This window comes from Phascolarctos cinereus, unplaced genomic scaffold (assembly GCF_003287225.1).
Source record: "Phascolarctos cinereus isolate Bilbo 61053 unplaced genomic scaffold, phaCin_HiC Scaffold_2;HRSCAF=192, whole genome shotgun sequence".
Lineage (NCBI taxonomy): Eukaryota > Metazoa > Chordata > Mammalia > Diprotodontia > Phascolarctidae > Phascolarctos > Phascolarctos cinereus.
Genome location: NW_027555625.1, coordinates 81091622 through 81116286, shown reverse-complemented (window position 1 = coordinate 81116286; position 24665 = coordinate 81091622). Strand labels below are relative to the sequence as shown.

Genomic DNA, 24665 nt, shown 5'->3' with positions numbered 1-24665 from the left:
TTAGACCACTCTCCACCCCCCCAGAACATCCCCTCCTGATTTCGGTTCTTTGCACATACATTGTTCCCACTTCTTCCTAGAATGTCCTGCCTTCCCCTTTTTATCTGTGAAATTGCTACCTCTTCTTTAAAGTCTAATTCAAATGTCACTTTTTCCAGAAAGCTTCCCTCAAATCTGTTTTTTGTGCCCTCTTACTCTCAATAATGATCTTTCCCGTTGGACCTCACATGGTCGTGCTCTAAGATCCTAGATTTGAGCTGGAATTGATCCTAGAGGTTATCTAGTCCAATGTCTTCTTGTTACTGATGAGGAATGAAAGGCCAGTGAGTTAACTTTTCAAGTGACGCCCAGGTGGTTGGTCAGTCATTGGCAGAGGGAAAATCTGAATGCATGTCCTTGGATTCCAAAGCTGCTGTTTGGCGTTTGCCAAAGAAAATAAACCATGTTAATAATGTCAGTGCTTCATCCACTCTTCCGTTCAGTTTATACCCTGTGTCAGGTCAGTGAGGTGGGGACATGAATCTGCCACTGCTTCAGGCCATCTTCCTGTTTGTTTTTCGTGGGTTGAGCTTCTCACTGCCCTGAGTGTGATTCTGGAATCTCTTTCTCATTATACCTGCAGACAGTGCTAAGAACTGTGCCAGCAGAGGCACAGCTATAGTTGAGCTTCCTAGCATTCCTGGTCAGGTAGGCTACTTCCTCTTTAGCTTTCTTGGGTCCTTGATTTGTCTTGTGATGAAACACGTATGTGTGTAGGGATGCAATTACCTGCAAATCCAGGGGTTCCTGTATTATTCCTTTGGGGGACTTCTGGGAGTCTGTGAACTTGGATAGGGAAAAATGACCACTTTATTTTCTCTAACTTCTCACCAAAGTCTAATATTTTCTTCAAATATTTACAAAACATGATTCTGAGAAGAGGCTTCATAGGCTTCACCAGATGGCTAACGGGGTCCACGAAGAACCTAGTGATAATCGCTCATATGTGAAGGCTTTTCAAGAACATTTTCCCCCCTTAGCGTTAGTTTTCCCTTTAGTTAAGTATTTACCATTCCCCCCTTTCTGTTTGAGTAAAAATCCTGCTTCCTTCTAATCTCCTAATCAATAGTTTATCTGGGTAAAGTAAAAAATAAAATTTAGATTAATTTGTTTCCATAACCATCCCAGCTGCATCTGCTTTCTGATATAGACTGCCTTCTTTTAAAGAGGTATTTCTAGTAGACTTTAGTCCATTGTAAGCAGTTATTAAAAGTTTGTTGAATTTAATTCAAGCACATTATACAATATAGCACTTCTTAAACTGTGGGTTGCGACCCCATATGAGCTTAAGAAGCACAGTTTAAGAAGCGCTGAAGGGGTCAGGAGCAAAAAAAGTTTAAGGAGGCCTGGATATAACCGCAGTTAAGCCTGATGTTTTCTCAGTTATGAGCCCGTTCTAGAAACAGTAGCAATTAGAGTTAAGTAGCAGAGCAGTTGAAGACAGAATTAAAGCTTTATCAACGCATTCAGTGATTAAAGCTTATTCTGGATGAGAATATTCCAGATGTTCTGTGGAGATATCTCTCCATGTCCATCTGGTTGTTTTGAGGAAAATAGTTTGTAGACTGACAGTGCTTTGGTGTGAATGGGGTGGGGAGAGAAGGAGGGAAGGGAATAAGCATTTATATAATGCCTACTATGTACCAGGCGCTGTGCTAAGCACTTTCAAAAATATTACCTCATTTGGTTCTCACAGCAGTCCCATGAGGTAGGTGTTATTATTATCCTCATTTTACAATTGAGGAAACTGAGGCAAACAGGTTTAGTGACCCACAAACAAAGTTATGCAGCTAGTATGTCTAAGGTCAGATTTGAACTTATCTTCCAGAGCCCAGGCTCAGATCTCTCTACTGTGCATCTAGCTGTCTCAACTATTACATTATTATTATTTCCACTCAATTTGTTAAACACCTGCACTGTAGGTAATCCTATGTATATTAGTGATAACTTCTTTGATCATTGTTAGAGATATGACTTTCAGTCTGTTTCTTATTGTAAAATATTTCTTTTCAGTCTGTATTTCAGAATGTTCCAGAAATATTTCTATTCAATCTATTTCTTATGATAAAATTATTTGAATTATATTCTTTAGTAACAGTATATCCCTGAATAAACCCTTTATTATTAACACTATACCCATTGTTATTTTTATCTAGATTTTCCAAAGTGTATCCTTATTGTAGTTCCATGCTCCAATGTAAATAGGGAGGATACCTTTTAACCTTGATACCCAACACTTATCTTTAATACTCCCAGGCTTCAAGGCTTCCTAAAGTTTCACTTGTTTAAGTCATGGCTACAATGTTTCCCTCATATTTGGGCCAACATTTGATCTCTTGTCCTGTCAGCTCACATTCTCGTATTCCAGTTTCTGTTAATTCTTACTATTGTGTATTTACCCATTTTATCAAGTTTAGCTATCTTTAAAAAAATTAAATAGGTTAGTGATATCTTTTGTTTATAAATCACCTTTATTTCTAGATATGGTTATCCTAGGTCTCTGGCCTAGAAAGAATGAAAAAAGTTAAGCAAAATTAAAGCATTAACTGAGCATTAACTGAATCTTACACTATAGGCATAGTTATATCCTTTACCTCTGCAAAGAAAGGAAGAAGGTGAATTTTCCCCACTCCTCTCAGGGGCAAGGCTTCTTTTCTTTTTTGTCCAGTTTGCTTAGTACAGTGCCTGGCATATGATAGGAGCTTAATAAATGCTTCTTGACTTGATTCGTTACATCATTATGAATGTTGTTTTTCTCACTTTGCTTCATTCTTTATCAGTTCATTTTAGTATTCCTGTATTTTTCATATTTGTTTCTTATGGAATAATAATAACCTCTTGTGTTTATGTTCTAAAATATTTATAGCCATCTTAATTGATGGTTATCTACCTTGTTTCCATTTTTTTTTTGCAAGCATAGAAAGTTTAAGAATATGAAAAAAATGCTTTACATGGTCTAGTTATTTTGTTATTAAAATTATGCTAATAATTTAAAATTTGCCAATCCAGAAAATGTATTTATCCTTCACTATCACCTCACCAGAATCTTGACAATATTTCAAATTGAATTTTTGAATGAATAGCCTTGATATTCTTCCCAAAGTTTTACTTTTCCTAGAGTGAAGATGTAACTATAGATTTTTAAGGCTAAGGATAAGTTATATGTAACATACATATATGTATGTAAGGCTAAATTTATCATCAAGTTGGGTTTTATATTTTTTAAGCTATAAAACAACTGAATTGGAAACTTTATTGTGTCTTGATGTTTTGTTAGTGAGTTCAGTTTTTTTTAATCCCTTAACTTTGGTCAGATAGCTTCAGCAGTTTACTAGATTTGCAAACATTGTTTCTATTTTTATTTCTGGGATTTGTTTGTCTTTGTGGGGACAATATTTTTAGTAATGTTACCTGTGTTAGATTATATTTGGATGAATCTCTGACTTCATCAATGTGGTTATAATTCCACCAGTACAAATCCTAACCCATACATATCATTTCACCTTGTGTTACTTTAGTTGGGATATGCTGGGATCTTCCTTTAGATATCTTGATATTAACATGGGTACCAATGAAGCACGCAGCCTGTCCAGCTGTTATCCCTTATTCTTGCACCATGATCATTCTCAGTCTTTTTCTCCATTGTAAATTTCTTTGATGATATCTTTTATGTTACTTTTTGTGACAGAGTCTTTAGTGATAATGCTACAGCCTATTTTTACCCACTGTGTAGCTTCAGTCCTTTGCAAATTGTAGCCTTGTATAATCATAGCCGTATAGTGTCACTGGAGAAACATGGGTGGTAAGAAATGTGGGCTTTTCCCACATATGCAAAATATTTATAGCAGCTCTTTTTGTGGTGGCAAAGAATTGGAAATTGAGAGGATGCCCATCAATTGGGGAATGGCTGAACAAGTTGTGGTATATGAATGTAATGGAATACTGCTATGCTATAAGAAATGATGAGCAGGCAGACTTCAGAAAAACCTGGAAAGACTTGTATGGTCTGATGCTGAGTGAAGAGAGCAGAACCAGGAGAATGTTGTACATGGTAACAGCCACGTTGTGTGATGACTAATATTGATAGACTTAGCCCTTCTCAGCAATGCAAGGATCTAAAACATCTCCAAAGGCCTCATAATGGAAAATGCTGTCTACATCCAAAGAAAGAACTATGGAGTTTGAATGCAGGTGGAAGCATACTATTTGCTATTTTTTTTTCTTCTGTTGTGTTTTGTTTCCTCTTTCTGGTAGTTCCTCCTATGGGTTCTAATTCTTACTTACAACATCACTAATGTGAAAATATGTTTAATAGGAGTGTATATGTATAGCCTATATCAGATTGCATGCCGTCTTGGGGAGGAAGAGGGAGAAAAATTTAAAACTCAAAGGCTTATGGAAGTGATTGTTGATAAATCAAAATAAATTAATAAAAAAATGTGGGCTTTGGTTCCAAGGAGAAGCTGGTAGCATGGGAAGTGGAGGAGACCACAAAAAACTGAATGTTTTCCAAAATGGATTCCAAGATTAATTAAGTATGAAACCCTGAATTCTGTTCATTTCTAGGCTCAGTTCCTTATTAATCTACAGTATCTGTCTAAGATATATGCACTGATGAACCTTAACCCCAACTCTAACCTCTTTTTACCCCTAGACTCAAGTCAGCTTGAGCTTTAGCCCATTCTGTGCAGACCCCAAGCCATTTCTCTAGGCTCACCACTTCCTTAACTTGTCAGCCTATCATATTATTAGCAAGTTTTATCCATATTTCATTGGAATCCCCCTTCTTTGTACTCCTTAGCCTTCTAATAGTTACATCTTAATATGGTTTTGGCATATATATGAGAGACACCTTAGTGGAGGTGAGCCTTTAAACCTGCATTTTGTGTTCTCAGATGCTTTTTTTTTTTAATATTCAACAAACAATAGAGTGGGATTTTTCATTCTTTGAACATTTCAGTCAGTGGCATGACTGTAAAAGATGTGATCTGATCTAGAATATCCTTTATGAGTACCTACATTTTTATCTAGGTAGGCATAAAAGATAAAGAAAGCTTACATATATGCCAGAATATGTGTTGTAGCACTTTTTTGGATTAGTAAGTGTTTATTGATTGAGGAAAGACGAAACAAATTGTGGTACCTATATTTGAGTGTGTATTTGAATAGATACTCTTTAGAGCTTGTTTGATTATATGCATTTGGGATAGACCATGCATAGTTGACATTGAGCTAGGGACCCAGAGTTGAAAAGTAGGAGAGTGGATGGAATGCTTTTGGGAATATGCCAAGTACTTTATTGGCTCCATGCTTCCTATAACAGCAATTGCACATCTTTTTCAAAAAAAGTTATTTGTACAGGTTTTGCTGTTTAGAATAGCACTGCTTCCAAAGAACTAAAGATGAACATCATACGGGGGCACTGGAAAGGCATATGTTGGGTGTGAGTAGACTGCAAGATAAAATGTAACCAATAAGCTGCCTACTTTTGGATTGCAGTCATCTGGCATTAGAATATAATAGAATAGATATGTACATGCACATGATACATATATGTACATTCACACATGTACATATATAATAAGTGGTAATTATCTTTGTGATGATCTTTTTTACAAATTCACTGCAGAAGAAGGTGCTTAAGAGGTTCAATAAATGATTCTTTTTTGGTTGCTTTTGGAGACATTGTAAAATTAACTATAACTACTCCTGTATTTGCTTCTCCTAGGAAAAATTCTGAACCATTTTTCCATTTAATTGAAGCTTGGCTTTGTTTTCTGATTTCGTTTATAGCTCTAACAAGAATGTTAAGAATGATACGATTGAGTTCTTTCACTCATTCAGTAGATAAGGATCTCATATTTAGAGGACCAATAGTTGGCACTGTGTATAGGTACTCTGTAAACTGAGTAATTCTTAGCAGTTTTGACCCCTTTTCTGGCTCTTTGTCACCATCAGTGAAGAAGAGGATTACACAGGGCTGAAAGCTGATTTGTCCTTTTTTTTTTTAATTGCCAAGGCCAAAGAAATCACCCAGTGGCCAGCATCCTGTTACCTTCTTAGTATGATCATCTAGCCAGTTAGCATTCTACTGGAATAGCTTTTGAGAACCCATCTTCCCCACCACAGTGAGACAAGGAGGTAGGACTTTAGGCCTTCTGAACCTAATAACATCTTTCAGACATTTTCTTTAAATAAGGTCACAACTTTGGATTCTTAGTTATTAATCCTTAAAGTGATAGCTTCAGTTATCATGAGGAAAGTTTTGTCCTTTTTACTGAAAAATGATTTTTTAAATTTATTTTTTTCTGCTGCATTTCTTTGAATGAATGAGTGAATTAAAGCAATTACCAAGTGCTTACTATGAACTAGGCATCATGCCAATTATGCGATAGCAGTGCAAAAAGTGGAATAGCCCGTGCCTTCTAGGAACTTACATTCTAGTAGGGAGAGACAGTGCGTGCACGTAGGGGAGTAGTGGCTACAGGGAGGAGTTTTGTTTGGGGAATCTTAGGGATGGTGAGTTGATCCAAAGGGCGATCCAGTCCATTGACATGCCGTTTCCCAAAGCAGGGGTACAACTGATTTGGTGACTGTGTCCAGAGCAAGAAAGAGTAAAGGAGGGGAAGGGGAAAGTGGCAGTGCAGGATGGACTGGTGGATGGAATGTGAAGCATGGTCTTATGCCAACCTTTTTGTAGCTGTTTGTAGCTGCTTAATAACCAAATGGGCGTAGGTGGCGCAGTGGATAGAGTGCTGGACCTCAAGTCAGGAAGGCCTGTGTTCAAATGTAGCCTCAGATACTTGCAAACTCTGTGACCTAGGGGAAGTCATTTAACCCTGTTTGCCTCAGTTTCCTTATCTGTAATATGAGCTGAGAAGGAAATGGCAAACCACTTCAATATCCCTGCCAAGAAAACCCCAAAGGGGTCATGAAGAATTGGACATGATTAAAATGACTGAATATCAACAATAACCAAATAACCTATAAAGTTCCAAGAATACTCCAGAAACTTGATAAATGGGAATTGAAATTTGTACTGTTGTTTTAAAATATCTGAATATTCCTGTATATTTTTTCTGCCATTTTAAAAAACTTGGAATGAAAACATGTAAAATATATTCTGACTTTTTGTCGCATTATTAAAAATCTAGTTTTGTACTGTTAAAAGTCAATACAGTGGAATTCGTAGTTGACATTTTAGGATTTGGTATAGGTGATGGCAAATAGAGTGTAATGCTACAACATTATAAAACTTAAAAGTGTTTTTTTAAACTGTCCAAATAACTGAAGATATAGTGATACAGAATTATTTTTCTTACAGTTCCCAGAATGTGGTTTTTTTGGCATGTATGACAAAATTCTTCTCTTTCGCCATGACCTGAATTCAGAAAATATTTTACAGCTGATTACCTCAGCAGAAGAGATACATGAAGGAGATCTTGTAGAAGTTGTTTTGTCAGGTAAGTAAAAAGGCTTGCTTTCATGTTTCCATTTAATCTTTAAATGAGACTTAGTTAAGGAGCCACATATTCTGTGCTAGGTATTAGACAAACATGAGTAGCACTTGGTTTTGGTCTTACGGTGCATTCCATGGTTCCCATGTGATTTGTACTTCTGGCAGGTATGTCTTTATTAATAGTTCTCTGCCATTTGGAGATGGAAGAAATCTAGAGAGGATCTGATCACAGATAAGGAAGTCGTCACAGACCTTGAGTACAAGGGGACAAGCTGAAAGGTTTGGCCCTGGGTCTGAAGCAGTATCTTCTATTGTCTCCTGAGGCACAGAGGCCAACCCAGTTGCGCACAGATGCTCTGCCTCCTTTGTCCCGTAGAACAGAATTGTTTGCTGTTCAGGGAAAAGAAAGGAAGGAAAATATAAAAAGATAAAGGTAGAAAATTATTAGCAGTTTCTAAGCTTTTATAGTGCTGTAGTTTAAAAAGTAAATGAAACCCAGGAAAAATTTATATTTCATGTTCAGGTGAAATGTTCAGAACTAATTAGCTCATTACTGTCTTTCCTAAGTGTTCCATTATATAATAAAACTTGATTATCTCATGTTAATTAATAGGACTTACCTGTAACACCTTTCTTTTAAAAGCTTTGGCTACAGTAGAAGATTTCCAGATCCGTCCACATGCACTCTATGTGCATTCTTACAAAGCACCTACTTTTTGTGACTATTGTGGTGAAATGCTTTGGGGATTGGTACGCCAAGGATTAAAGTGTGAAGGTATGGATCCTAGAATGTTCTTATTTGACAACTTTTAGCATTTTAAAATGGTGTATTTATAAAGTGTGTGTGTGTGTGTGTGTGTGTGTGTGTGTGTGTGTGTGTGTGTGTGTGTATGTCAGAGGGTATGTTCAGAGGAGTCACTGATAAATTTAAGATGTTCACTTAATCAGTCTGATGAGCTTTCAGGGCATAAACTTGGTTTGGATACATCTAAGGGGCATCTTCCCCTGAAATGTCAGAATGTCTATTGGTTCAGTAGTTCAGTACTGATTTGATTTCAAGGGCTGAGGTTAGCTCCCCATGAATAGTTGACTGAGACTCAACTGTACCTCCTTGTATTTTATATAAGCAAAGTGCTTAGTCTTAGTCTCGGTTGTTCTCTTTAGATATTTCCTTTGCTTTCCCCTTCCTTCTCTCCTGGTGCCAAGGATAGGGAGAGAAGACATTTCTTCTTCTCCTCACCCCCAGGAGCAGTTGATGGTAACTTGGGTCAGAAATGCATGGCTCTGGTAAGCATGAGCTTATACAGATTGAGAGGAGAGATCCTGAGATTGGAGAGTAAGTAGCTCTTCTCATCTTAATAGATGTAAGCAATTAGGGCATTGAGAGAATTCTTACAGAAGCTTAAAGCAGAAGCAGACACACGAGAGCCTGGTCAGTCCAAAGCAGAGCCTCAGCTTTGGGAATTGTCTCATGGGTGACTTCTGTTTTAAGTTTGGCTGCTGTACCATTCATAGAGAGAAGATTTCTCATGTGATGTTCTCCTTGGAGAGAGTAGGGGATATTTCACATAGTCCTTGTACAGCGTCCTCCTTGGAGAGCAATATTAGTGAATCATTCAGATGGTGCAGTTCTGATGGAAAAGGGCCTTGACTGTTAAGCAGCCCCCAGAGGATATTTACCTGTGGGGGGCAAGAGGGTCAAAACCGCAAGGTGGTACTGTGAATCTAAGAGGGCCTCTGTGTGACCTTGTAGGAGAAAGGGATCTCATTGAAATAGTAGCTTGTTAGCCCTATTAGCAATTCCTACTGGGAGCTGAGCTGACAGACTACTTGAATCCTTTATGCAATTTTAATGCAATTTTAAGTTATTAAAATTTGAAACTACACTGAGACATGTGGGACACCCGTATTTCTGTATCTCTTTATGGGCTTCCGTGAATCCTTTATCAGTAGATAATCTTTTATATTTTCTATAGGCTAAAGGCTGCCCTACACTTGATACTCATATTGTACCTTGAATACTTGTATAGGTCCTAGAGCCCCATTTTAATCCATATCTGGAGAAACCCAGATATAAGCTCTGTCTTAAGTTTATCAGGAGATTGTCTTGAAGTATCTCCAAATAGGAGGCAGTGAGCCAGTTAGAGATATAGCTGTTTTGGGGGTCAACCTCAAGATTGTACCTGGTCCCACATAAGCCCAAAGTCTTGGGAAGCTCTGGCCATAGGTTACATATTCTAAAGTCTCCCCTTGCAAAACAAATCTTTTGCCTTTCTAATGCTCAGTAGGAAACTTAGATACATGTTACTTATTCTTTAAAAAAAAATTCTAGATGGAGGTGTGTTTAGCATTCAGTAGACTGGGATACAAAACAAAAGTTAGAATCTTGGTTTTACATATATACATATTTGTGTCTAATGGTAGACATCTCTAGGATGGGGATCGGGGTCAGGGGAGGAGGAGGGGAAAAAAAGGTTACATGGCAAATTTATTATATATTTAAAAGGAAAAGCAAGTTTTACGTAATAGATTTGCAGTTTCATGTGCAATCGTCTTCTTTTTCTATTCTACTTTGTTATGGAAATGCTTGTTTTATTTCTTAAGTTCAGAAAAAAAGAGTTAGAATCTGAAAACTGTATTATATCCATATATTTTAGAGGAAATGCATCTGTTAGTCTCATTTCTGTTATGCTTTTTGCTTTATGGACAAAATTGGGAAAAACATGATATGGTGAAGTTACTTTATATTTATTATGCATTTATTCCTTATTCATTAACAGTCTAAGTTTTCAGTTTATGCATTGCAAAATAAAAGGGATGGATAGAACTTTAGATCTGAAATCTGTAACCATTTGGGTCCTTACTGAGCTTTGGGTAATTTTGTGACCTCAGTTAACTGTTTTTCCCATGTTTGTGTGGCAGCAGAAAGAGACCCATTAGTTTTGAAATTTAGGCCTATGGAAATTTAAGCTGTATTGTATAAGTTGGAATGGTATTGGGAACAGTCTTCTTTGAGGCCACTAAAGTTCAAAGAAATTTACACTTAAGGGTACAGATTAGTGACTTGACTTAGGAGAAACCAAAGAAACTTATGGTTTTTAGAGCCTAGAGTCTAGGAGGTATATAGCAGCACAGTTTGGCATAAGAGTGTAGCACTGTTCTAGAATCACTCTGACAGAACCAGGCTGGTGACAGCATCTCCCCTCATCCCTACTTCTAGGGTTCTAGGGGTAATCCTGAGGGGTGGTGATGATTTCTGTCTTAACACTGTCACCTCAAGGTCCCCCTTCCCACTTTGCCAGCACCTGGGGACACACTTTTCCTGTATTCTACCAGAGACCTTGGTGAGAGTGGGTTCAGATTTAACTCAGTTCCTACGTAGCATTAGCTCTTCCAAGTTCATGTCTAAATGCAGTGTGGCTGATGGTTGATTCTTTCTCTTTGCTGCCGCTGAACCAGATTATGGAAGTTGTTTATGATTCCATTCCTCATTGTCTGGCTTGTGGTTGATTCAGAATGATCCAGAATCTACCTTCTATTTGAACATCTTATCTTAGGGTCACAGCCATCTCCTAGATTCTTCACCTAAAAGATTAAAGAACAGAAGTGGCCTGTAATCATGGGCCATGTCTTCAAATGAGGAAAGTCTGATACCCTTTCTCTTATACCATTGTACCTAAGGGGCAGCTAAATGGTACAGGGGACAGAGCACTGCAGTCAGAAAACACTTGTGACCCTGGCCAAGTCACTTTATCTCTAGGTGCCTCAGTTTTCTCATCTGTAAAATAAGGGTAATAATAGCATCTACCTCCTAGGGATATTGTGATGATAAAATAAGGTAATATTTATAAAGCACTTTGCATACCTTTGATGATAATAATGACAATATATCTTCTGTCATCTGAACTATACCTAGACAAGAAAGAGAAAGCAAAACTCAGATTTTGGCTGCCTTTTGAATGGAGCCCTGTTTCTGGCTCTGCAGCCAGTTAAGAGTCCATATCCTCATCACATGGTTAGCAGACTGGCCAAAGTGAGAAGCAGCCTCTTCCATATGGGGAATTATTGCTACGACACTTCTAGCTGCCCTTTACAAAAGTAAGGAAGAAGATGAAAAAAAGAAGCAATAATATACATTTATATTGAAATAATAGGATATTAGAATTGTAAAGTCAATTCAAGCATTTATTAATAGCTTGCTGTGCCAGGCCCTTTGCTAAGCACTGGGGAAACGAAGAGATAGTCCTTACCCTCACAGCCTAATGCACACAGAGATAATAGAGATCCACTAGAATTTATTGAATGTGGGATCATGCAGGGGGAAGGGTTGTGACATGGTCAGACCTGCACTTTAGGAAGGTCACTTTGACAGCTGAATGAAAGATGGACTGGAGTTGGGAAAGACATGGCAGGGAGACTAATGAGGAGGGTAGGAGATTGCAGTAATCTAAGCATGAGGTGAGCAAGACTTGTACCAGGGTAGTAGCAGTGTCAGAGGAGAGAAGGGGATGTATATATACAAGAAATATTTTGAAGACAGATTTATATTTTGTATGTGTATGTGTGTGTGTGTGTGTGTGTGTGTGTGTATATATATATATATATATATATGTTGTATATATATTTTATGTATATATATATAGTATATATATTTTGTGTGCATATATATCAGTATATTTGTATATATATTTTTGTATGTATAATTTATGTGTGTATGCGCATATGTGTGTACATATATATGTGCATTATACACACATACACACACACGTAATATACATACATAAAGTTGGAAGTAATCTTAGATAAAGGGAACTAGCAACAAGGGACACTGGGAAAGGCTACTTTAAGAAGGTAGTATTTGAGAGCTAATTCTGGGTACCACAAGGTTTAAGAAAGATGCTGATAAGAAGAAGCAGCTTGGTTTAGTAGAAAGTATGCTGGCTTTAAACTCAGAGAAACCAAAATTCACATCTTCTTTAGTACTTTCTGTGTGTGTGACCCCGGACACGTAATCTTTCTGGACCTCAGTTTTCTCATCTGTGAAACCAGGGGTTTGGATTAAGTAACCCCTGAGGCTCCTTTCAGCTTTAAACCTGTGTTTTTAATTACCTAGAGAGCATCCAGAGGAGAGCCACCAAGATGGTGAGTAACGTTGAATCCATAGTATATGAGGATCTGAAGGCTATTTAAAGCCATTTGGATATTTAGCCTAGAGAAAAGAATAAGACAGACCATGACAGCTGCCTCAAAGTATCTCCCTGAAGGCCCATCATGTAGAGGTCACCTACACTAATGTTTCACACACTTTATGTAAAAGAATTCTTTCCATAGCATCCCTAAGAGTTGTCTCCCTTGTGCTTGAATGTGCCCAATCACAGGTAGTTCAATTTTTATTATGGCTCAGATCTAGTTTTTTAAAAGTTCTTTCTTATAAGGTTGGACTGAAACTACTTGACTGTAATTTCTGTCCATTATTGCTGGAAGGGCATAGAGGCCAAAAGAGGATTTTGTGGGAATGATGGAAAAGGATGGAAGGAAGAAAAAAGCTAAGGTGAGCAAGCATGAATCAAAGAAGATAATAAATAAGATAAACAAATAAGATAATAAAATTACAAGCAGAAAGGAAAGGAAACATTCCTACCAGGTAAAAAGACAACAGAAGACTGTGATGGAACCTACTCTTCCAAGCTAAACTCAGTATGCTCCTTTCCTAGTGTAGCCATTTTGCTAGACTGCATTTCAAGTTTTAACCGTGGCAGCTTCTGTCCTTTCTCCTTGAAGCTGCTTTTTTATTTCTACACCTATGACTGGCTGAAGGTGAGGGTGGAATTTCAAATATGCCCAGCCCCAGAAGTAGAGAAAATGAACATTTATGGGGAGGGTGCATTGGTAGGGAGACATTCAATATATAAAGCTGGTTAGTAAGGCAAGGAGTTCTATACCAAATGAAAAGGGAGGGGTAGGGCATAAACCCAGCTGAGATTATCTTCCCTCAGTGTTCCCATGGGATAGCAATCCAGATAGAATCCTCATTCCCCTCTTGATATTGAGAGATCACTGAATTCACTTTGTCTTACATATCTGTATAAGATAAAATAGGTAGCAGTGGATGAGGGAGCAGTGGTGCTAATGGGATAGAAGAAAAGGCAAAGATGGCAAACGAAACAAGAAAGAAGTTAGTGTATAAATCCAGTCCAAACTGAGCTTAACCAGATTGAAATGCATGAAGAAGAAAAAATGAGCAGTCTAGAGAATGAATAAATACTGTGCAGTGAAGAATAGATACTTTTAAATCTTTGATGAAAGAGAAGGCAATTCAGTAAATTTCATATGACCCTCAGAAATAATGAAACAAAAGCAAGAAATTGCAGATGGTTCAGAAGGGCATCCACAGTCAGTATCTCCACTTCCTTTCCTTTCACTTTCTTCTTAACTCTATAATCTGATTTCCAACCTCATCATTCAAGTGAAACTACTCTTGAAAATTAGTGTGGTCTTTTAATTGACAAATCTAATGGTCTTTTTTCAGTTTTCATCCTGCTTGGCCTTACTGCAGCCTTGGACAGTTAAAAACTCTTTTTTTTTTGCTTATTTGTTTTTCTTTGATGTTGTTGATCACTCTCTTTGCCTTGATACTCTCTTCTCTCTAGGTTTTCCTGGCACTGCTCTCTCCTGTTTTTCCTCTTAACTATCACCTGTCATCTTTGCAGGATCTTCATTCAAGTCTTGGCTCATTAACTGTGGGTTTCTCTTAAGTTTCTGTCTTGGGCCTTCTCTTTTCCTTTTATACTATTTCACTTGGCGATTTCATTGGCTTCCAGTTATCTCTGTGCAAATGATTCTCAGATTTATATGTCCAGCCCTAATCTCTTTCTTGAACAACAGTCTCATCTCCAGCTCCTTATTAGACATCTCAGACTGGACTTTCAGTAGACATCTTAAACTTAACATATCCAAAATGGAACTCATTATCTTTCCCTCTAAAACCTTTTCTCTCTCTATTATGTCAAAGGTATCACTACATCCTTCCAGTCACAGACTCACATCCTTTGATTTTTTCCCCCTAATCCCCTCATCCGGTCAGCTGCCGACCCCTGTCATTTCTGCCTTCAAAAATATTTCTTGTATACACCTTCTTCTGACACTGCTGCCACACTGGTACAGGTCTTTGTCACCTCACACTTGGACTATTACAATAGCCTTGCTGCTTCATCTCCGTGCCACAAGTTTTTTCTGATTCCAGTCCATTCTCTGCTCAGCTGACAAATTGATCTTCCTAAAGTGCAGGTCAGACCGTGTCACAATCCCTCCTCCCCCTCCCTCTCTTTCATCTCCCTATTCATTAAATGCCACTGGATGTCTTATTACCTTTAGGATGAAATATAAACCCAGCTGTTTATAACCTTGCACCTTTCCTGTCTTTCTGGTCATCTTATACTTTAATCCCTCCCATGTACTCTGCTATCTAGTTATGCAGTGATGCTGGTCTGCTTACTGTTCCTTGAGCATGACTTTCTTCTCATGCCTGGGACTCTGTCTTTCTTTCTCTCTGTCTCTTATTTGTATATACTTGGTTTCCATGCTGTTTTCCTCATTAGGCTGAACTCCTTGAGAAGTGGATCCTATTTTTTGGCTTTATTTCCCCTGTGCTTAGCAAAGTGCCTGGAACATAGTAGGTCATTCATAAATGCTTGCTGACTTGACTTTAGAAACTAGAAAAATAAAAGGATAAATAAGGTAGGAATCAAAGGTCTCAAAGAAACAAATAAAAGATACAAATGAGAGAGGATAATTTAGAACATGATGTAAATATCTTCTAAACAATAGAGCCTCAGCAAAATAGAATAGCAGATTTGAAACTCAAAAATATAGAAGTAAAATAAAATTTGATGAAAAAGGAATTAAAAGACAAACAGAACATGAGTTTGGTAAGAGCCAAAGAGACTGAACCTGAAGATGAGATGTACAGAGATAATTTAAGATTTATAGACTTCTCCTCCCAAGAAAACCACAATGAATCAAAAAGCTTGAATCTCACACTTCAGTAAATATTAAAAGAAAATTGTCTTGAATTATTGGAAATTATAGGACAAAGTACATAGATTGTAGAGAGAGAACCTAAGTTTATTTTGCCAAGAATTGTAGTGTTCACACTTCTGAACTTCCATATCAAACAGTAGGTATTTTAGGCCCTACAGAGAAAAAAATTCATCTACGAAGGAAAAAAAAATTGAATTCCTCAAGATTATTTCTTGTCTATAGGACATGAAAGAAGGTGTTGGAATATGGTATTCTAGAAAGTAAAGGGAAATTGGCATATAGCCTAGAATAACATGTCTTGCAAAGCCAAGTCTAATCATTAATATAAAAAGATGAGTTTTTATCTGAAGGGAAGGAATTTGAGTTATTACTTCAAAAAGAAACCAGAACTGAGCAGGGTGATTGATATTCAAACATTTCCAAGTAAAGAAACAAGAAATGTAAATGAACATTTTAACAAGAAAATAGTAAGCAATGAAACCAATTATCTTAAGCTTCTAGAGCAAGACAAAGCTATATTTTTAAGTCCTCACGTGTTTTGAGGGCTATAAGAAAATAGAGAAAATAAAATAGAGAACAATAAATGACTCTCCTAATTATTTAAGTCTTTCTTTACATAGAATGCTTTTTAATAGAAGTCCCTCACATGTGTTGGTAAACTAATTCTCAAAGACTTTCTGCATTTTATTATTCTTATGAATGAAATTTCATTGTCAGCTGTTTTCTAATTGTTTTTCAATACTGAATATTTCTGATGATTTTTGAGAGTGTTTTGTATTGTGCTACTTCTCTGAAGTTATTAATCTTTTCAGTAAACTTATTTTCTGATTCAGGTATCCTAAGTAAATTATTTTATAGGCAAATAGGGATAGTTTCATTTTTACCAATGTCTATACTGTTTGTTCTTCTTTAGTTTTATTATTATAGCTAGAATTTCTAGTACTGTGTCAAATAATAATGCAAAGAGAGGGTGTCTTTGCTTTCCTCCTATACTTAACTGTGAAGTTTCCATCATTTCTCCATTTCAGATTATGCTAGCTCTTTCCTGATCCAGTTTTTATGGAAATACTGCAGGGAAAGACAGATTTTTGTCCTTTCTTCACCTGAGGACGTGGGATGTAGAGAGTTCAGAAGATGTGGAGAGTCCTTTGTACTGATACTCTGTTGCAATTGTAGGATAGGTCCTTTATAGCTTGCCTAAACTATAAATGGCAAAATGGAGATTGCTTATCATTGTAAATGAGCAGAAGGCATAGAAAATCTCAAATCAATCGAGATTCCCCACATTAATACTTCAGTCAAACTATTGATCCCTCCATCTTAGGAATAAAGCAAAATACGATGAGCATGGTAGGTAGGGTTTCCTACTTCATTTTGAGGTTCTAGCATCCATATTGAGTCATTTGGCAACTTTAGGGACAGTATCTCCTTTTGTGCCTCCTCCAGTTCTTTAGGGGGATTCAGGAAGGAAACAAGCCCAAACATTGCTTTTATCCTACGTCTTATGCCTTCTAACTTTTTTGAATACTTAAAAATATGCTCTCCACAGAGTGTTATTTGAGATTATGGTTCCCAGGTGTAGAAATTTGAATTCTTCCTACTTGTCAAAAGCTGTATTTACCTACAAGTGGGTAGTTTTTAAAGGGATCTGGTGGCGATATAATAGTTTAGCTGCTGGTCAGTTCTGTGAAAGAAAAGTCTATAGATGCTTGTTGAGTAACAACAACAGTTGGCTATTTATATAGTGCTTTTGGTTTGCAAAGCTCTTCAAATGTTATCTCCTTTACCAGAGGGAATATCCATTTAAGCTAATGTTACTAGTTACTGGTTCCCATTCGTCTATTGTAGCCCATGATGTTCTTGTTTTTTAAATCCTTGAATTTGTGGGTCTCCACATAAGCTGTCATCTGGGTTCTTTGGGAAGTTTGCACTGTTGGAAACAAGCAGTCATTCAGTCAAAAAGTGTTCAGTCCCTACTATGTACCAGGCATCGTTAAGATTGGGAATACGAGGACAAATAATGAAACAACCTCTGTTCACAAAGAACTTATGTTCTGTGATGGAAAAGACAGCAAAATACATCAGTAGATTTAGGACAGGTATAAAATTAACAAATACAGATATATCTAGAGCAGTTAAATACCAGGTAGTTTTAGAGGGAGAGTTCAGTTAGAAGTGAGGGTACTGAGAAAAGCTTCATGCCTAAGAATGTGATTGAGCTGCATCTTAAAAGAGGGGGTAGACAAGAAGAGGCACAAAACTGGGAGAAGGGAGCATCCTGTGTAAGGAACAGAAAGACGGTCAATGTGGCTAGATCTAGAGTATAGGAAAAGAGTCATGTCTAGTGAGGCTAGAAAGGTAGGTTGGGGCCGAGTTGTGTAGGGCTTTGTAAAAGCTGTACAGAGGAGTTTAGATTCTATCCCAGTGGCAATAGGAAGGCACTTGGAGTGATTGAGTAAGGGAATTACATGATCAGATTTGTTTGGTTTTTTGTTTTGTTTTTTTTTTTTTGTTGGGCAATGGGGGTTAAGTGACTTGCCCACAGTCACACCGCTAGTAAGTGTTATGTGTCTGAGGCCAGATTTGAACTCGGGTCCTCCTGAATCCAGGGCCGGTGCTCTATCTACTGCGCCACCTAGCTGCCCCATACATGATCAGATTTGGCAGCAGTGTATAGGATAGACTGAAATGGTGAGAAACTTGAAGCAGGAAGACCTATTAGGAGGCTCTTGAAATAACCAGAGACGATTATTAGGGCCTGAACTAAGATGGTAGCTGTGTGAGTGGACAGACGTATTATTTTTGCATACTGTAATAATTTATAACTGAGTTATTTTTCTTTTATATTTTATGTAATGTTTAGGCTGTGGATTAAACTACCATAAACGATGTGCCTTCAAGATTCCAAATAATTGTAGTGGAATAAGAAAGAGACGTTTGTCCAATGTATCTCTGCCAGGACCTGGCCTCTCTGTTCCAAGACCCATTCAAACAGAATGTACAGTGTCTCCCAATGAAGAGGTGGGTGTTAATATCTTGAGTTTCAATATGATCTGTCTCTCTCTCACACACACACACACACACCCCCTATATATATGACATTAAGGATAGATTCAGAAGGAGTGAGGTTTTAGAAGAGATGGAAAGTTAGAACTGAGGAGTTTCAGAGGTTTGAATCCCAAGGTCCTAGATTTAGAGAGAGAAGACCACCTGGTCCAGTGCCCTCCTTTTGCAGTTGTAGGATCACACAGAATTTGAGAATTGTATGGGATCACAGTGTCCAACTAATCCAGGTCATCAAGTGAAGGAATCCTCCTTATTATACACCCGACAGGTGGCCATCCAACCTCTGCTTGAGCACTTCCAAGGAGAAGAAACCCACCACTTTCCATTTTTGAACAGTGCTCATTGTTAGGAAATTTTTCTTGACCCCCCCCCCAAGCCCTGGGCTCTTTGCAGCTCCCCATTTGCTCCTGCTTGTGCCGTCTGGGACAAACGGAACAAATCTAACCTCTTCCACATGAAAGCCCTCTCTTCCTCCTTCTCTGAATCTTCTCTTTTGCAGACTTAATTCTCATTTCCTCCCATTGAACTTCACTGCACTATCCTGGTGGCCCTCCTGTGAACATTCTCCACCTTATCAGTGTCTTCCTCACAGTGTGTTCAGAACTGAACAGAATACTCCAGATAAGGACTGACAAGGATGGAGTACAGTGAGACTATCATCTTCTAATTCCTGGAATCTCTTTCTGTCTTTATGTAGCCCGAGATTGTATTAGCTTTTTTGGGCTACTGCTTTACACCACTGACTCATCTTGAGCTTGCAGTCCATCAAAACCCTCCCATATGTATTTTCAGAACAACCATTGTTAACTGCATCCTCTCTATCTTATTCTTGTGAGGTTAAGATTTTATTTCTGGGGCAAGACTTTACATTTATTTGTGTTGAATGTCACTAGATTCAGCCCAGTGCTCTCTACTGTCAAGATCCTTTTCCCTCAAAGTGTCAGCTGTCCTTCCCAGCTTTATGTCATCTGCATATTTGGTGAACATGCTATCTGTACCTTTATCCAAGTCATTGATGAAAAAATGTTAAACAGCACAAGGTCAAGCATAGATCCTTGGGATATTCCACTGGAGACCTCCTGCTGTGATGATATTAAACCATTATTTACTTCATTAGTCTAGCCATTTAACCAATTTTTAATCCATCTGATTGTACTGTCATTTAATATAAAGGTTCTTAAAGTTTTTTTTTGTGATTAATCCCTTTGGCAGTCTGGTGAAGCCTAAGGATTCCTTTTCATGGTATTCTTAAATGTATAAAGTAAAATACATAGGATTACAAAAGAAATGATTATATTGAAGTAGTTAACAAAATATTTTCAAAATAAAGACATTGACAGGCCTTAGGTTAAAAACCTCAGATTTAATTAGTAGGTCTCTATTGGAGTCTAGCTTCTGACTTTCACACCTATTTGAAACTGCTGTAACCAAGTCAAAAACGGAACTCAGCATCCTTCTTCCCCAAATCTATACCTCTTCTGAACTTCTTTTTTCCTTTTGAGGATAGATGACTTACAGAGACAGTGGCATTGCTAATCCAATTCATTCTGTCCAAAACATTATCTTCTACCTTAAACACTTTCCTCCAAACTTCCCTTTTTCTGTTAGGCACCACCATCCTTTTGCTAATTCAGGTTCATAACTTGAGTATCAAACACAACTCTTCATTCTCCTTCATTCCACCATGTCAGTCAATTACAAAGTCTTATTAATTCTATGTCAGCAACATGTCTTGTACTTCTCTCTTCTCTCTACTCACATAACCAACACCCTAGTTTAGTTCTCGCCTGTACTGTTGTGACAGCCTTCTCATTGGACTCTTATCTTCCATATTGTTTCTCTGGTCTGACCTCCACAGACTGTTGGACCAGTCTTCTAAAGCAGAAACCTGACTAGGCAACTATCCCGCTCAAAATCTTTCCATGACTTCCTGTTGCTTCTGGGATCAAATGGAAGCATGGGAGTCATTGAAAGCCTTTTCCAGCCGGGTGTCAGCTAACATTTCCATGATGATTACACATCCTGTCTTTATACAAATCTCTTTGCCAGTCAAACTGGCCTCCTTATTCTTCAGTCTCAGCATGGTATTTCTTGCCTCTACACTTTTGCCTGGACCATCTGCCATACATGGAATCTGCTCCTTCCTCTTCTCTGCCTCAGGGCCCACTATGCCCTCTAAGCAGCCTTTTATGATCCCCCTAGGTGCTCATCCTTGTCAAATAATCACATATGTCCTTACATGTTAAAATGTTGCATCATTCAATAGAATGTAAACTCCTTGAATTCAAGGACTGTTTTTGTCTATGTATTCCCACGCCTATTGCAGTATCTTGTATGTAGTACAAATTTTTCTTTTTTTTTGGTGAGGCATTTGGGTTAAGTGATTTGCCCAGAGTCACACAGCTAGTGAGTGTTGTGTCTGAGGTCAGATTTGAACTCAGGTCCTTGAAGCCAGGGCCGGTGTGCTATCCACTGTGCCACCTAGCTGCCCCTGTAGTACACATTTAATAAATACTTGTTGAGTTAGATTGGAAAAACTTCTTAACAATTAGAACTCTGACAAACCTGTCATATGTGGTAGTTCATTCTCCCTTATTTCATTGGGGACTGTGTGACCTCTTTTATTTATTTTGTGAAAGAGATTTTTTTTATAATAATAATAGTAGCTATTATTATAAGCTAATACTTATAAGGTATTTTAAAATTATCAAAGGCCTCATTTCAGCCTCTCAGCAATCCTGAAAGGATTGCAACAGATAATTATATTATAGATGAGACTCAGAAATTAAATGATTTTCTCATGGTCACACTAGTAGAAAATGTTAAAAGCCTAGGTTCAAACCCAGTTCTTCCTGACCCCAAGTTCTTCATTCTTTCTTGCCTGTGTGTAAGTGCTGCTAGGGATCTTTAATCTCTTTTTGAACTCGAGATTATGAGGGTCTGTGAATAAGTGTTCACTGAATGTGAATGTGAATTGGAGGAGTGGAATTAGTGGAAAAGCACGTGGAACTTGGTGCTGGAAGTAAGGGAGACACGGAATAGACATTTTTTAAGATCTCTTCCTACCCCAAACAGTTTATTATTCTGTCTGTGTCTAGGGTTTGGGGAGCAGTCCATGATTTGGATAAGGGAAAAAATACGTCTTTATTTTCACTAACCTCTAATTGAAATGTAGCATTTCCTTCAATTTTTTAAAAAACATTATTCTGCCAAAGGGGTCCACAGACTTCACCAGACTGTGAAAGGGGTCCATGACACCAGAAAGGTTAAAAACCACTGATTTAGGTTTACTTTTTTGAATGCACTTAGGAGAAAACACAAGGAGCCAAATCAGGAGAGGATCAGGTTGGATTGTTTTAGGCATTATAGTTATATATGCTTCCCTAACTGAATGTATTTTACCTGCATTCTGAAGTCAAAGTATTTCTGAGTTAGAGATTGTCTGTACTTTTATATTTTATATGCTTCTCTTTTTTTCTTGTAGATAATTGAAAGTTGATTATATGTTTATAAATGTTTGATGAATAGCTAACCTATAATGTAGACTTAAACTGAGTCAGGATATGATTCAGAATATATGAGTATTTGGTTTTGGAAGGGAGTTCTGATAATTTCAATTAAAGAGTCTGATACTTAAAAATAATACACAACTTTCCTAAGATGATTTGATTTGAAAACCACTTAAAATAGTCATTGAAATAAATTACAAGTTTCATGAGTAAACATGCTGTTTTCTTCTTTAAAGAGTATCTTTTATTTTAAATAATTTAGAGTTGGAGTGAATTTAGCTATCTATTTTCAGCCTTGTTTCCTGCTTTGTGGTCACTTGATGTAAACCTGAGAAAAAGGTAATACTAAGAGATGTGGGGTTATACAGAATTAAAGCTAGTGAGGCAGACACTGGGCTGATCAGGCTCCAGGATATACATGAGCAAAGCCCTTTCGGTAAAACATTTGTCTTCCAGTGCTGCTGGCTCTTCAGCCTTGCTCTTTGATGCAGGATGTTGAGTTGTTTGGGGCACATTCTGGGGAGGGAAGCGTGAACCCAAAACCAGAGGACTTGTACCTTGAGCAGAGGAAGGTGGAATTTTTCTGTTAAATCCAGTTGTTTTTCTGAGGCTTTTTTCTAGTCACACTTCGTTATATAGAGTTTGCATTCTGTTCTAACACAAGCTGTAGCTCCATCAATTAATTAACATTTATTAAGTGCCAATGTCTTGTAAGCCCTCTCTTTTCACATATTCTTTGTGCCCTGACAGTTATCTGGTCCCTACTCTTTATTTCTTTTTCCATCTCCTACTTCTTACTCTCCACTCTCCCATGTCCTTGGTCATCTTTCTCTCATTCCTTTCCTTGTCATCCCTTTTTCTTCTCATGAACTCACTTCTTTTTCTCATCTTTTACTCAGACTATTGGAGCATGGCAGTATCAAAATGGTTAAGACTCTCTCAGCTGCCAAAACATTTCTTTGCATGCATTATGGTAGAGAGAGGTGAAATTGCAAGGCTTCTGACAGTGATGAACATTTAGAGCACTACTTAGTAGTTAGAGTGAATAGGGAGGTATACTGAACGAGGCTTAGGCTAGATCCAGGTTGATCATTCACTGATATAACCAGCTAGAAAAAAACCTGTTATTTCAAGGCACAAAGGAAGTTTTTAACTAAAGCTTCCTGTATTTTCCCCTGAAATTTAAACTCATTCAAACTTAAATGTCTGATCAGAACAGGACATGGGTGGGTCATATGGTAAGAGTTAGGGGTGATACATAGACAGCTCACATACACTGCATTAAACCCACAAAATATAAAAAGACCCAGAGGAAGGTCTTCAGCCCGTTGGTTGGTTCTTCTCTGGAGGGTCTGTGGGAGAACATAAACAAAAATCATGGGGGATTAGAAGGAATAGATGGTTTGCAATTCTTTTTGATAGAAAGAATACCCATATCAATGAGATCACAAATCCTTTGAAGTATTGACATTCAAACTGATAGGTACCTCCCTCCCACCCCCAAACAAAACCTGAAAAAAAAAAGCCCAACCCTCAGTCAAGATATTGACTTTAACCAAATCGCTTTGAGGATAGGCTCTGTGTCTGCAAATTTGTAATTTAGTGCCTAATGCTCAGCACTGTTCCTGGCAAAAGTAGGTGCTTAAAAATCTTTATTGATTGATTATAGTGTCTGCCTTAATATTGATAAACTGCATGTATTTGTTCTTTAAAATGAATTTAAGGCTTAAAAATTTTTATATGATTAATTTCATTATCAGTATTTAATTTTGGGAATTTTTTAGTTTCAGACTATAGTGTCCATGTTGAGATGGAAGTTATGTCAAAGAATGTATTTTTTACATTGACCTGAAAATCCCAAATCCTGTACTTTTCTTTTTATTTAAGGGTTTTGCAAAGCCAAAGGAAGATGCTGTGACCTGTCTTGTCTCTAGAATACTGAACAGATAGATGTCTCTCGTGAAGCCAGTACTTGGTTTTTAAATAATTGATGTTATACTTATAGAAATATCTTGTATTTTAGGCACATGTTCACCAAGAACCAAGTAAGAGAATTCCCTCCTGGAGTGGACGCCCAATCTGGATGGAGAAGATGGTCATGTGTAGGGTGAGAGTTCCGCATACATTTGCTGTGCATTCTTACACTCGCCCCACAATATGCCAGTACTGCAAGCGGCTGCTCAAAGGCCTTTTTCGCCAGGGAATGCAGTGTAAAGGTAGGGATTCCTTTTTCTTTTTAGAAAAATTCTCTATTATTGCTTGCCAAATGCAAGTTTGATATTTTCATAGTAGAGAAGAGTCACCTGAAATGACATCGTTTGTTAATAGAATCTCAGTTGTCTTTCTCTTTGTGTGTCTTGTTAAATGCCAAAATCAGTATATTTAAAACAGAAGTGACTTTCTTCTTATATCAGTATACATTTGTATACCCTAGAGCTCTTACTCTTGAAAGTTTTTTTCCTTTGTACCTCTAGAGCATCTTTTGTAACATAATGTAATTGCCTTATCACAGTTAGATGAGTAGTTAGTTGGCTTTTAGTATTAAAAGCCAC

General features: G+C 37.5%; 1 protein-coding gene across 4 annotated transcripts in view; it reads left to right on the top strand.

Annotated features, from left to right (window-relative positions):
• Positions 1-24665, top strand: part of PRKD3 (protein kinase D3) — a 99737-nt gene that overhangs the window by 34187 nt on the left and 40885 nt on the right. For all 4 annotated transcript variants that reach the window (XM_020964837.2, XM_020964838.2, XM_020964839.2 and 1 more), the window contains exons 3-6: positions 7364-7502; positions 8142-8273; positions 18402-18559; positions 24137-24329. In XM_020964837.2, the coding sequence (XP_020820496.1) occupies positions 7364-7502; positions 8142-8273; positions 18402-18559; positions 24137-24329 (622 nt within the window). The remainder of the gene's footprint in view (positions 1-7363; positions 7503-8141; positions 8274-18401; positions 18560-24136; positions 24330-24665) is intronic.